The sequence below is a fragment of the Equus quagga genome, chromosome 5, assembly GCF_021613505.1.
Source record: "Equus quagga isolate Etosha38 chromosome 5, UCLA_HA_Equagga_1.0, whole genome shotgun sequence".
NCBI classification, from domain to species: Eukaryota; Metazoa; Chordata; class Mammalia; order Perissodactyla; family Equidae; genus Equus; species Equus quagga.
In genome coordinates, this window is record NC_060271.1 from 6,542,271 (window position 1) to 6,554,478 (window position 12,208).

The 12,208-nt window shown below is 42.3% G+C and overlaps 2 protein-coding genes across 12 annotated transcripts in view; one reads left to right on the forward strand and one right to left on the reverse strand.

Moving 5' to 3' along the window:
- ECHDC2 (enoyl-CoA hydratase domain containing 2) overlaps positions 1-1,237 on the forward strand; it is a 42,190-nt gene extending 40,953 nt beyond the window's left edge. For all 11 annotated transcript variants that reach the window (XM_046660159.1, XM_046660156.1, XM_046660160.1 and 8 more), the window contains one exon: positions 588-1,237. In XM_046660159.1, the coding sequence (XP_046516115.1) occupies positions 588-665 (78 nt within the window). In that variant the 3' untranslated portion in view covers positions 666-1,237. The remainder of the gene's footprint in view (positions 1-587) is intronic.
- A 2,156-nt stretch (positions 1,238-3,393) lies between these two features.
- ZYG11A (zyg-11 family member A, cell cycle regulator) overlaps positions 3,394-12,208 on the reverse strand; it is a 74,631-nt gene continuing 65,816 nt past the window's right edge. Inside the window, exons 11-14 of the mRNA XM_046660451.1 lie at positions 9,479-9,673; positions 6,727-6,788; positions 6,251-6,348; positions 3,394-3,954 (exon numbers count right to left, since the gene is read on the reverse strand). Coding sequence (XP_046516407.1) covers positions 3,791-3,954; positions 6,251-6,348; positions 6,727-6,788; positions 9,479-9,673 — 519 coding nt within the window. The 3' untranslated portion in view covers positions 3,394-3,790. The remainder of the gene's footprint in view (positions 3,955-6,250; positions 6,349-6,726; positions 6,789-9,478; positions 9,674-12,208) is intronic.

Consider the following 12,208-nt stretch of genomic DNA (forward strand, 5'->3'; position numbering starts at 1 on the left):
AATGGCTTCTGCTGTCTCTGTACCAGTGGCCGCTGGAGAGGCCAGGCTGGAGTTGGGATGTCAAGGCCTTGGTTATAGCCTGCAGGCTGTGTGTGTTCGATGGTGGGGCAGTAAACCTGGGGCTGACCTATTTGGCCCCTGCCTCCTCGCTGAGTCAAAAATATTGATCTCCAGGTTAACAAATATCCAAAATACTCCTGAACGGGGGTCTGGGACTTGCAGGACCTAGTGTGAACTAGCAACACACAAGAATTCAGGGCCACATCTCACTGCAAAGCCCAATCTTTCTTCTCTACTGAGCAGCTTCATATCAGACTGCTGCAAGAGACTGCAAGCTCTCTGGAGGAATGTAAACAGTATGCAAGTAGAGGCTAACGTGACAGGCCACAGATGACAGAGAGGTGGCCTGCCTTCCCCTGGAGACCAAGGAGCCAGTGAGGCCCAAACCTTTGCATGGCCCAACACAAGTCCAGAAACAATGGAAAGACTCGGAGTCTGCCCTTGCCATGGGCTGGACAAGCTTAAGGAAGTCTTTATTGGTCTCTGGTCCTTCTCCCCTGAAACTAATACTCTGAATGTTGTTTCAGAACATCCCCACCCAGGACCGGCTAGAGGGCATGGCAGCCTTCAGGGAGAAGCGGCCTCCCAAATTTGTTGGCAAGTGACTCCCATTTAACCTTAAGCACGGGAGATGCACGCTTTAAAGGGCAGGATCCAGAAGGAAAATTTGCACTGTGACTGCCTTCATCATTTTGCCTCTTTGGGATTCAGTTTCCACACAAGGACAATGATGGATATAAAGTAATTGGCATGGGCCTGGTATTAATGTGCTGACCATGCCACCTACTGTTCATTATTCCTCACCCTGTCTAGATAGTCACTGCGGTCGGGTTTGCTTGGAGCACACCTGCCTCTCCCTACTCAAACGATAAACTAAGGATTAAAATAGACCCCTCTGGGCTTTTGTCCTGTTGGCTTTTCGGCCCGACCTCTGCCTCTCAGTTATCAGGTGCTCACCAGAGATGGCAAGAGGTTGTAAGGACCCCCTAGTTCCTCCCTCTGTAACAGAGCTAACAAGGGAACCCTGGTGGTGGCTGGGCAGGTGTCAGGAATCAGACTGCAGATCCCGGCTCTCTGCCAGTTACTCACGGTGTGCCTCAGCTTCCTCATCTGCAAAATGAACTGTTGTGAAGATTAAAAGAAAATAAATAAAACACCTTATGTTCAATAAGCATTATTATTAATGTAGTATTCTTCTCATAATTAAACAAAATCATCGCTGTGAAAACCTTTTATAAACTAGAGGGTAAATCTTTGACAGTCACATTAAGTACCCTTCAGGAGCACTAAGAAGGGAGCATTAACCAATGGAGAGAGTGGAAGGTCAGGAATTGGGCAGGTAACATTAGAGCTGAAACCTAAAGGATTAATAGGCATTTGAGGCAAAGAAGAGGAAGGTCGAGGGCAACAGCATGAGCAAAAGTGAGCAAGAGGATGACATACTGAGAAACCAAGCAGGGCTGACATGCACATGTGCACACTAGTCTCAGTAGCCCTGCTCCTGTACCAAGGCAGCAGAAGAGAAGGCTACATCTGAAGCTGTAGCCTTGCGGTCATTCTTTAACTGATCTGAGCTCTGCCTGAGTTTGCTGAGCCTACACCTGGCCTAGAGTCACTAAGCCATGGGGATGGATACATAACAACAACATTGCTGATTTGCTGCTAAATGGAAACGTGCCCCACGGTTGTGCTCACTTCCTGGAAGGGAGAGTAACACAGAAGAGCCCAGACTCTAGAATCAGCACCAGCTGCACGAGCTATCACTATCACTATCCAGGAAAGTACCTTACTGAACCTCCTTTTCCTTATCTGTTAAATGGGGAGAATCAAACTTACCCACCCCAGAGGACTGCTGGGAACGACACAAAGCTTGGAGAGGTGCCTAGTGTACACCTGGACCTTAACAGGCACTAGTTCCCACCACATCCTCACATTAGCAAAGGCTAGTATCTGCTAACAGAATGTTCCAAAGTACCAGAGCCCAGGGCAGGAAACTAAGACAGCCTTTCGGAATCATGAAGAAGAGTGAATGGGAGAAAACAGAGCAGAGTTTCAGGACTGTAGAAGGAGGCAGGTTACAAATTCCCCTTATTCAGTGGGACACTGGTGAGCAACAGTTTGGAATATGGTTTAGAATAAAAACAAGCCTCATTTGATTCCAAAAGATGGTACATAACACTCCAGTTAAGAGTCTGGCTAGCTAAAAGCACAGAAATCTACTCTTAGAATATGCTACTAATGTTCTTTGAAAAAGTTAAACAGGGGCCGGCCCCGTGGCCGAGTGGTTAAGTTCCTGTGCTCTGCTTCAGCGGCCCAGGGTTTCGCCGGTTTGAATCCTGGGCGTGGACTTGGCACTGCTCAGCAAGCCATGCTGACGCAGCATCCGACATGCCACAAGTAGAAGGACCCATAACTACAAATACACAACTGTGTACCAGGGGGCTTTCGGGAGAAAAAGGAAAAATGAAAAAAAATCTTTAAAAAACAAACAGATGAATGGCAAATGTTTTCATTTGTTGTCAAAAATAAGACAAGAAAGGAGTTCATACTCGATTCCACAGAGGAGGTTTGCAGAGGGCACAGACAAAAGCTTCTGATGGTCTACGTTGTGGTTGAGCCGGTTCTCAGAAGAGCTCATATTTTTCTTATCTCCATGCTAGATTAAGAGTACCTCTTTTTTTTTGTTTGTTTGTTTTTTTGCTGAGGAAGATTCACCCTGAGCTAACATCTGTGCCCATCTTCCTCTTTTGTAAGTGGGTCACCATGACAGCATGGCCGCAATGAGTGGTATAGGTCCACGCACAGGAATTGAACCCTGGCTGCTGAAGTGGAGCATGCCAAATTTAACCACTAGACCACGGGGCCAGCCCAGGAGCACCTCTTGAAATCTTTGGCAAAATCCTTCTCTGGCCCTTCCTCTTCCTCTCAGTTTTGATCACAGTTGCAAGTCAAATTAAAAATTTGAGGGACTGAGATTACAGTTCCCAAGTAATCTTTCATTAAACACTATGCTCAGTCAGAAGTCCCACCTTGCCCCACCAGTACACCCATTACACAGAATGTTATGCTCAGTCTAACGAGTAAAGCTAGAAGAAAAAAGGCCAAAGGTAGAATATCCGAAATTGTAAAAAATATATTTCTCTTCCCTCCACTCCACGAGTAGAAGGTTCTTTGGTATCTATTAAAGAAAAATTTTCTTTTTCCTCCCCTCCAACAGAAGTTCCGCTTTCCAAACAACACATTTATAAGTATAAATTTCCCAGAGCTTTTTCATGTACTTCTTTTCCAGTGGTTTCACATAAGCAGGAATAACAACTCAAGAGAGTCTTTCAAACATGAAATTTAACATAAATACTGAGGTCTCCCTGTAGGTCTTTCTTTACCCCTTTCTCTGACAAACTCCCAGAGTTAAGAAATTGGCCAGGGCTAGAGAAAAGTAACTGGCACGGCTGTTCCAACACAAGCTCACAGGTCTTCCCATGAGTCTAGGGCTTGATTTTGCAAAACTGTGGAAGAGATGCTCCTAGAATGATTCCAACTTGATTTGAGATTATGGCTAACATACAAATCTAACCTTTTGTAACTTGTAGAAAATTAACAATAAAAGGCCAGTGAGGTGGCCAACTCACAAATTCCAATGAGAACTGGTTTCAAGATTCACTTGCCGACAGGGCAAACCTGACGCTGAGGAACAGAGCATCTCTGAAGGCCCTTAGGTTAAGAAGGGCCTTCAACACAGAGGGGGGCTCCGATAATTCAGAAAATGCATTCTGAAGTCATCTAGAATGGAGGCCGCAATCTGCTGTGCTTGGGGATCTGCTCCACTGCGCTCCCGGACGTCACACAAAAGCTGCAATCCTTCTTCTTCCACTAACATTTTGCAGTATTTGCTGGCTGAAAGAAAGTCAGGCAAAGAAACTTGATGAAGAAATCAACATTTTAAATATCCCTAACACTCATTCACTTTTTTAAAGAAAGGGCACAAAGGTTGAAAGCTCTTTGACACAGGATTTAACAGATAAAATGAGTCAGTTCAAAACTTAAATAATGCTTGCCTTGTGTAGTGAGAAGAGATGATTATTTTAGTATGTTTACTTCCAGACAACTCTATGCTTCGAATATCTTCTATCACAAAAATAATACACATTTCAAGTTTAGGCAGTATGTTGAGCTAGATAACCTGAAAATACCAGATGCTAGATAAAATGTAACTGAAAAAATTTTAAATGCACAGTTGAGTGTACAGAGTAAAGGAAGTGTCCAAGAGCCAGACACAAAGAGCAGAAAGCACCTAAGCTCATGTGAGCTAACCTCGAGCTATCATGGGGCAGAAAGGGACTGTCAGTTTCAATAATCTAGGAATTGAGATTTTAGGTTAGCAAGTTAGAAGCAAAATCAGTGCATAAAGCTGGTCTGTCAAAGGGCTAGACAAAAGAAGGAATAAGACAATGAAACATCTTTATCTTGGCTTGGGCTCTAGGTGGGTGTATAGGAGTGAAGAGAAGTCTTTCCTGAGAATTCATAACCACAGTCCCAAACAGGTACAGGGTTTCAATTTACACCACACCTACATGTTCTGGGAACTCCTGAGCTGAGAAACTAATATAAATATTAGTCCAATCCCAGAGAAACCTCTACAACACTTGACAGAAGCAAACACAAGACTGTGCTGAAGGAACATGTCCACAATTCAGTCTAAAAAGGATTCTCTTAAACCATTAGACACAAAGAGAAGATCCCAAAACACATCTCAGGCTGTCACCAAAAGTAGAGCACAAAGAAACAAAGACATGGAAACTATTTTTTTTTAAAAGGGTTACAAGACGTGTAGGACAGAATGAGAGGAGGTACAGGATACTTCTGATAGATGTTCCACAGAAAACAACAGACAGAATAGGGGAAGGTTATTATTTTAAAAGAAATGGCTGAGAATTTTCATCAATTTTAGGAAGTATAACCATGATTTGAAATCCAGAGGCCATACAGTGAAAACCTGACTTGTAAACACAATGAACAAAATGAAGACAATAAACTGGGAAAAAATACTTGCAAGAAGGCCTTCAAATTCAAAAGAAAAAGATCAGGGTCTGGCCTGGTGGCGCAGCGGTTAAGTGCGCACATTCTGCTTTGGCAGCCCGGGGTTTGCCAGTTCGGATCCCGGGAGCGGATACGACACCGCTAGCCAAGCCATGCTGTGGCAGGTGTTCCACATATAAAGTAGAGGAAGATGGGCACAGATTGTCACTCAGGGCCAGTCTTCCTCAGCAAAAAGAGGAGGATTGGCAGCAGATGTTAGCTCAGGGCTAATCTTCCTCAAAAAAAATTATAAAAAGACCAACAGTAGACAGAAAGTGAATGACAGACAATTCAAGGAAAGGAGAGGACTCTTGAATAGAAGAAAAGATGGTAATCTCACTTAACGTACATGTCAAATGAGACTATCACTTTCACCTGAGATTGGCAAAATCAAGACGTTCAATTAAATGTTGTTTTTGCAAGAATGTAAGGAATCTGGCAAGCCCTCATACACTGCTGATGGGAATGCAGATTGGTAATTAACTCTAGTATAAAATTATAGCTTATATTTCTTTTATAATAAAAGCAAAACTTCAACAGTAATCCTTAGCAAAGGGTATAGGCCAAAAATTCTCAAAGGGTAATTTAAAACAGCAAAACATGGAAAAACCTTTAATCTGGCTGCAAAAGAACTCCTGACTCCTGGCCCCGGTCTCCCACAGACCATTACAAAGAGGCAGATCTATGTATCACTACAGGTAGGGCATTCATGACAAACTGCTGAGGTGAAGGGGGCAAATTCTAGCATAGCATGCACAGAACGAGACCATTTTATTTAAAAACACTATCACATTCATATACAGTATATACTAGCTATGGTATGCATGTATACAGAGAAGCATCTGGAAGGGTAGTTAGTTATCAAATTATTAACCGTGCTCGCCAGGAGGGAGCAGGAGTGGGAGCCAACTTGTACTCACTATGCTCCCTGACATCACCCCCAAAGAGATTATAATTCTGCAGCATTTTCTAAACTAATACAACCATTTTTTTCAGTTTCTTTTTAAAAAGAGTTAAATTCAGGACACAGATGAACAATTTCTAAAACTTCCATCTTGAACTTAATCATTACACAGAAACACAGCTGGAAAACGATTATGTTTCAAATACATACGGTTTTTACTGCAGACATGATACATGGCCCATAGTGCCCAGAGCTGAACCTCTGGTTGAGAGAAGTTGCCAAGGAGTGGGAAAAATGCCTTGAAGGATCTAAAAAGGTACAAGGAAGATTCAGAACTTAGGCTAATGTCAGGGATGTAATAATAATTTTCAACATTCCCTCAGTGAGACAGACATATTGTTGAGCATATAATGGGAACGAGCATTTAAGAAATTGCATTCTGTTAGACACTCTATACATTCAATATCTCATTTCATCCTCAATCCTGCACACTGTCAGCCTCATTTTACAGATAAACTAAACTGAATCTCAGAGATTGTCTAAAAGTGATTTTCCCAATATCACAAAGAAACAAGATTTGAACACAGGCTATTTGCCTCTAATATCTTATCATGTACCAAGCCCTCTACATGGTGGGTAGACTGAGGCCAAGCTTTAAGAAAAGCACTACACCATCATGAAAGTACCTGTAGGTCACCAACGCCATCATCTTACAAGTTGAACTTGGCCAATTCTGGACGGTTGCATACTGTACAAAAAAAGAAACCAGGATTCTAGTATTGTATTCTATCATTTTCGAAAAGTCATAATAGACTATTTCATATATATACATTCATATATATATTCCTACATATACACATGTGAAACAACATAAATTTTCAAAATACGGGAATGATTACCCAAACTGAGGTAGATCTACCTGCCAAAATATCAATTAGATAACCAGTATATGCGTAGAATATGAACAAAGTCATGTGGAAAACAACACAATAAAAAGGGGCTTATGTTTAAAGATGAAGGATTTGGGGCCGGCCCAGTGGCATAGCGGTTAAATGCCCATGTTCTGCTTCAGTGGCCCATGGTTCGCTGGTTCAGTGCCCGGGTGCAGACATGGCACGGCCTGGCATGCCATGCCGTGGTAGGTGTCCCACATATAAAGTAGAAGAAGATGGGCAAGGATACTAGCTCAGGGCCAGTCTTCCTCAGCAAAAAAGAGGACTGGCAGCAGATATTAGCTCAGGGCTAATCTTCCTCAAAAGAAAAAAATAAAATAAAATAAAGATGAAGGACTGAGCATGCATCTACTCCTTTGCTAAATCCCATAACAGAACAGTATAAATGGTTTAAAATAAAAGAAAGCAAACATGCAAAGAACAAAGGGGAAGGAAAATGGTAACTGATTTACTAGATCTACTACTGAGGAAGGTTAGGAAAAAAAAAGTTTTTGAACAGAACCCCCAAGAGACAAAAAATTCAGCACACAAGGTACTTCAGGAAGTAAGATTAGGGGTGGGGTTGAAAACAGGAGTATTGGTCCAAAGTGCCAAAGAATCAAGACTCCAGATCTCCTCTCCCACCCCTAACAAAAATTTCTGAATTGGCCAACCCCGTGAACAACTGAGGGTGGGAGTACCATGCTAAAAACAGAGGGCTGAAGTGAAAACCTAAATACCAAATGCTGAGACTCCTCTGTCCATATATCTCTTCCTCTGTTGGGCTTTCAGACTGTTGGTAGCCAAGCTGATAGTTTTCAATCAGGAGAACAGAAGATTCTTCTTTAGGTACATTCCAACCAGTAACGACAAAAGATCTAACGACACTGACATTGAGGAACAACTAATCCAGACCACTCACTCTCTAAGGAAGCCCACAGTCGACAAGTTCCACCTATGTGCACAGCTTCCAAACAGCCCCACTCTTACATATGAACATATGAAAGGACAACTGAGGATCACCATGCACTTCAAGAAAGTCTGTAACATAAAAGAACAAAACGAATAGGAAAAAAAAGCAACTTGCAGGAAACAGACCCTGGAGAAAGAGGAAAACCTGAAACAAAACAAAACTCCCAAATTATCATTAATATCTTTAAAGACGTGATAGATACACCAACCATGAAACAAGAAAAAGATACTGTATAAAAAAGATACATTCAGAGAAGAAAAAAAAAAGGAGTTCTTGGAAATTAAAAATATAATAGCAGAAATACAAAATCCAACAGAAGGAATGGAAGGTGAAAACGATTTTTAAAAAGACAAATAAGAAATAGATCAGAAAAGATAAGTCTACGAGGGCCAACATCCCAGAAAAAAGGCCAACATTTCCTCCTTTCTTGTCCCCTCCCTCCCTTCTTCTGGAGGGAAAGAGGGAGGGAAGTTGGCGTGGGGAGAGAGGGAGAAAAAATTCCCCAGAAGTGAAGGTTAGGAGCTTCCAGAGCACTAAGTAGCTAACATAACAGATGAAAATAAATTCACGTCAACATCAAAGCACATCACTGTGATTTCCAAACACTAGGGACAAAGATCGGAAATCTTCCAAAGAAAAATAGCACAGGACTTCTCAACAGTGATACTGAGACGACAACAGAGCACTGATTTAAAAATTCTGAAGGGAAAATATTTCAAAACTAAAATTTTATACCCAGCCGTTTGATCAACTAAATGTGAAGGTGAAATAAAGGCTTTTTCAAATAGTGTCTCAAATTTTCTCCTTCATGCTTCACTTCTTAGGAAGCTATCAGAGGATATGATCCAACAGAATGAAGGAGTACACCAAAAAACAAGAAGGCATGCAAACCCAGGAAACAAGGAATCCCACACAAGAGAGGCACAAAATCCCCAAGATGTCAGTAAAGGTATTCTTGATGACAGTTTAGTAGAGGTACAGACAAAGCAGACCAGGTGGAAGAAAGACAGAGGCTCTAGGAAAGAAGTCTCTGGGAAGCTGAGTGGACAGACTATGTCTGAATGAGCTGAAAGGAGATTTATACTTGAAGCATAGGGAAGGGGTGCACAGGAACAGTGAGAAAAAGAACCTTCATTTCTCAGAGTGGGAAAATGAATTGGTAGATAATGCCTTAAACTGAAAAGTCAAGCAGTAGCAACAGTAGTTATTTAGAGACGTGGAGGTAAATACCAAAAGAAACAGCTTTAAAAAGAGCTGAAAGTGGGAAAGAGAATTGCAATAAGCCATAAACAACTGTTGGCATGTAGAACTTTTATGAAAGAAAAGTATCAGAAGAAATGCAACAAAACGTTACCTAGAGGTTAGCTTTGGGTGGGAGGGTATACAGCTTTTACATATTTTCTTCAGACTTTTCTGTATGTTTCCCATTTTCTACAATGAAGACATATTTCTAATATTCTTATCATCTAGAAAAATAAGTTTTCTGCAAGAAGAGAGTACTCTGGATTTTGTCAAGAGGAACAGTTCTCATACCAGATCCTGGAGAAGAGCGCTCCTCTGAAGGCCACGGGATCTCCAGGGCTGGCTGTCAGACGTCAGGTGGGCTATGACACCTGCTGCAAAATAGCTGACTTCCATTTCTTTGCTCTGGAGCAAGCTGCTGACATGCTTCACCACACCCTCTGCCATCAGCTCAGAGGAGAGAGCTCTGACTTCAGCCACGTTGTTCTACAGGTCAGATGGAGCAGAGAATATCAGGGAGAGGAAAGGAGGGGAGCATCAGGAATTGGTTCCTCTCCCTCCGCTCTTACCAGGTCAGATACATTCCGAACGCTTGGTCCCAGCCTCCTCCCTCTCTACCAGCTAACACCCACAATTCCACCCCTTGATAATGAGGATGATCAGTAACAACAAAACATTGAGGAAGCACTTACTAAGTGCCAGGCACTATACTAAACAAAAATGTCTTTTTATCTGCCTTATCTCGTTTAATCTTTGAAATAGTCAAACAAAAAATGTGCCACTCAGCAAGACTGACTCATCAGATTCACACTGCTAATGACTGGTTGAACCAGAAGACAAATCCAGGCCCGACTCAAACACTCCACGTTCCTGGGACCTACTACATGACCCATTAGCCCAAAGGTTAACAGTAACAATGAAGGGCAGGTAGTGTTTTCTTTATTTTATATTTTGTATTAGTCTTCTATGCTGTGTAACAAATTACCACAAACTCAGTGGCTTAAAGCAACATACATTTTTTCTCTCACAGTTTCTGTGGGTCAGGAGTCCAGGCATGACTTAGTGGGTCCTCTACTGTGAGGTCTCACCAGGCTGAAATCAAAATCAAATGCTGGGCTGCATTCTCATCTGGAGGCTCCAGTGGGGGGAATCTACTTCAAAGCCCACTCAGACTCTTGGCAGAATTCATTTCCTTGTGGCTGCAAGACTGAGGGTTTCAGTTTCTTGCTGGAAGACACCCTGAGCTCCTAGAAGCTATCCACAGTTCCTGCCATGCAGGCTTCTCCCTTCTCCAAACACTTACTTCAGGGCAGCTTGCTTCTTCAAAGCAGCAAGAAAGTCTCTCTCTAGAGTGTCTGCTAGCAAGATGAAATTAAATCTATATTGTAATATAATCACAAGAGTGATATATATCCTATCATCTTTGCCATATCTATTGCTTAGAAGCAAGTCATAGGCCCTGCCCACAGTCGAGGGAAGGGCAATTCATAAAGACATGGACAGCAAGAGACTGAAATCACTGGGGGCCAATTTAGGATCATCTGTCTACCACACAGATGAATAAATAAAGGTTTAGAGGTGAAACACACAGTCAAAGTGAAGACAGCGTTTACTGCTCCTCTTGAAGCAGCTTTCAGAAAGTACACCCTGTAGACTAGTATTCTGAAAAAAGCACACGGCCACTACACAGACAACTGGACCGTTTTGAGATCCACTCCACCCCACAACAGTTTTTCCAAAGACCAGCTATATCCTTCGTGTCAATAGCATGATTTCAGCAAAACCTGCACTGTTCTGAGATTCCCGCAGTTTCCCCAGGGCCAGCTGTGTGCTTCATCAACAGCACGATTTCAGCAGTATGTCCATCAGACGGCAGCCCCAAACAAGGAGAGGCAACATGATACACAGCTTCCTCAGCGCAACAGAGACACCTCAGGTGAGTCCCAAGACTTCTCTTCTAAGCTTGGCAGAGGCTACTTTTCTATTAGCATTTTCTTTCCAAGAGTCTACGGGACAAAATGTTGAGAAGATGGGAGCCACAGGAGAAAGTGAGTCCTCTTCATTCAGAGAAAGAAAGCAAAACGGGCAACCTCATAGACCCTCAGCATTCTGAGAGGCTCTCAGAAGGACGGAAAGTTAAGGATCTCCTAGGTCAGCTAGGAGGATACTCAGCACTATACAGGATATACGAGGTGTCAATCCACCTTCCTGGCCTCATTTCCCATTGCTTTTCTTCTTCCCACCTTCTCTGAAAATTTCAGTCTGTATTACAGTGTCCCTCAAATGATTACACTTTCTCATCTTCCCTAGCCAAAAATAACCTTTATCCCCTACTTCTTTTGTCCCTTCCTTCTACTTTTCTCTACCTTCCAGATTTCCAATATTATCATGTATTCCTCTGTGTTTCAAGTCCTATATGTGCTAGGGAGACAAAGGAAAAGACATAGTACCTAATGTCAAGGAGTTCATGATCTAGAATCAAAGGCTCCCTCTGGACTTTGTGCCTTTTTTCCAGTACTTAGCATACAGTCAATCTTCAACTAGAGAACTATCCGTATGCATGTCCACCACCACATCCCCAATGTTACGAGCACCATCAGCTTGATGGATTTCATGCATCTGCATCGCCCATAGCAACAGCATGGAAAACTGCAGGGCCTTCAAGTATGTTTTCATTACTTTTTGCAAATTTTCACCTTTATCTTTAGGAAACAAAGGAATTTCTCAATAATGAACATCCTGATTGAGAGGCAGTATATAGAAGTATAAACAACAAATTTCTAAAAACCTGATTGCCTTGTTAAAGAGGAAGTATAGCAAAGTGGTTAGTGTTAGAAGCTCTGGAGCCAGACTGCCTGAGTTTGAATTCTGATTCTGCCTCTTACTACCTAGGTGACATAGGGTAAAAGGCACTTCTGTGCCCCAGATTCTATGTCTATAAAATGTAGATGACCATTCGTGGTCGAGTATAGAATCTAACACAATTTTTCCTATCCCTGTGTATACACCCCTTAGCAATGT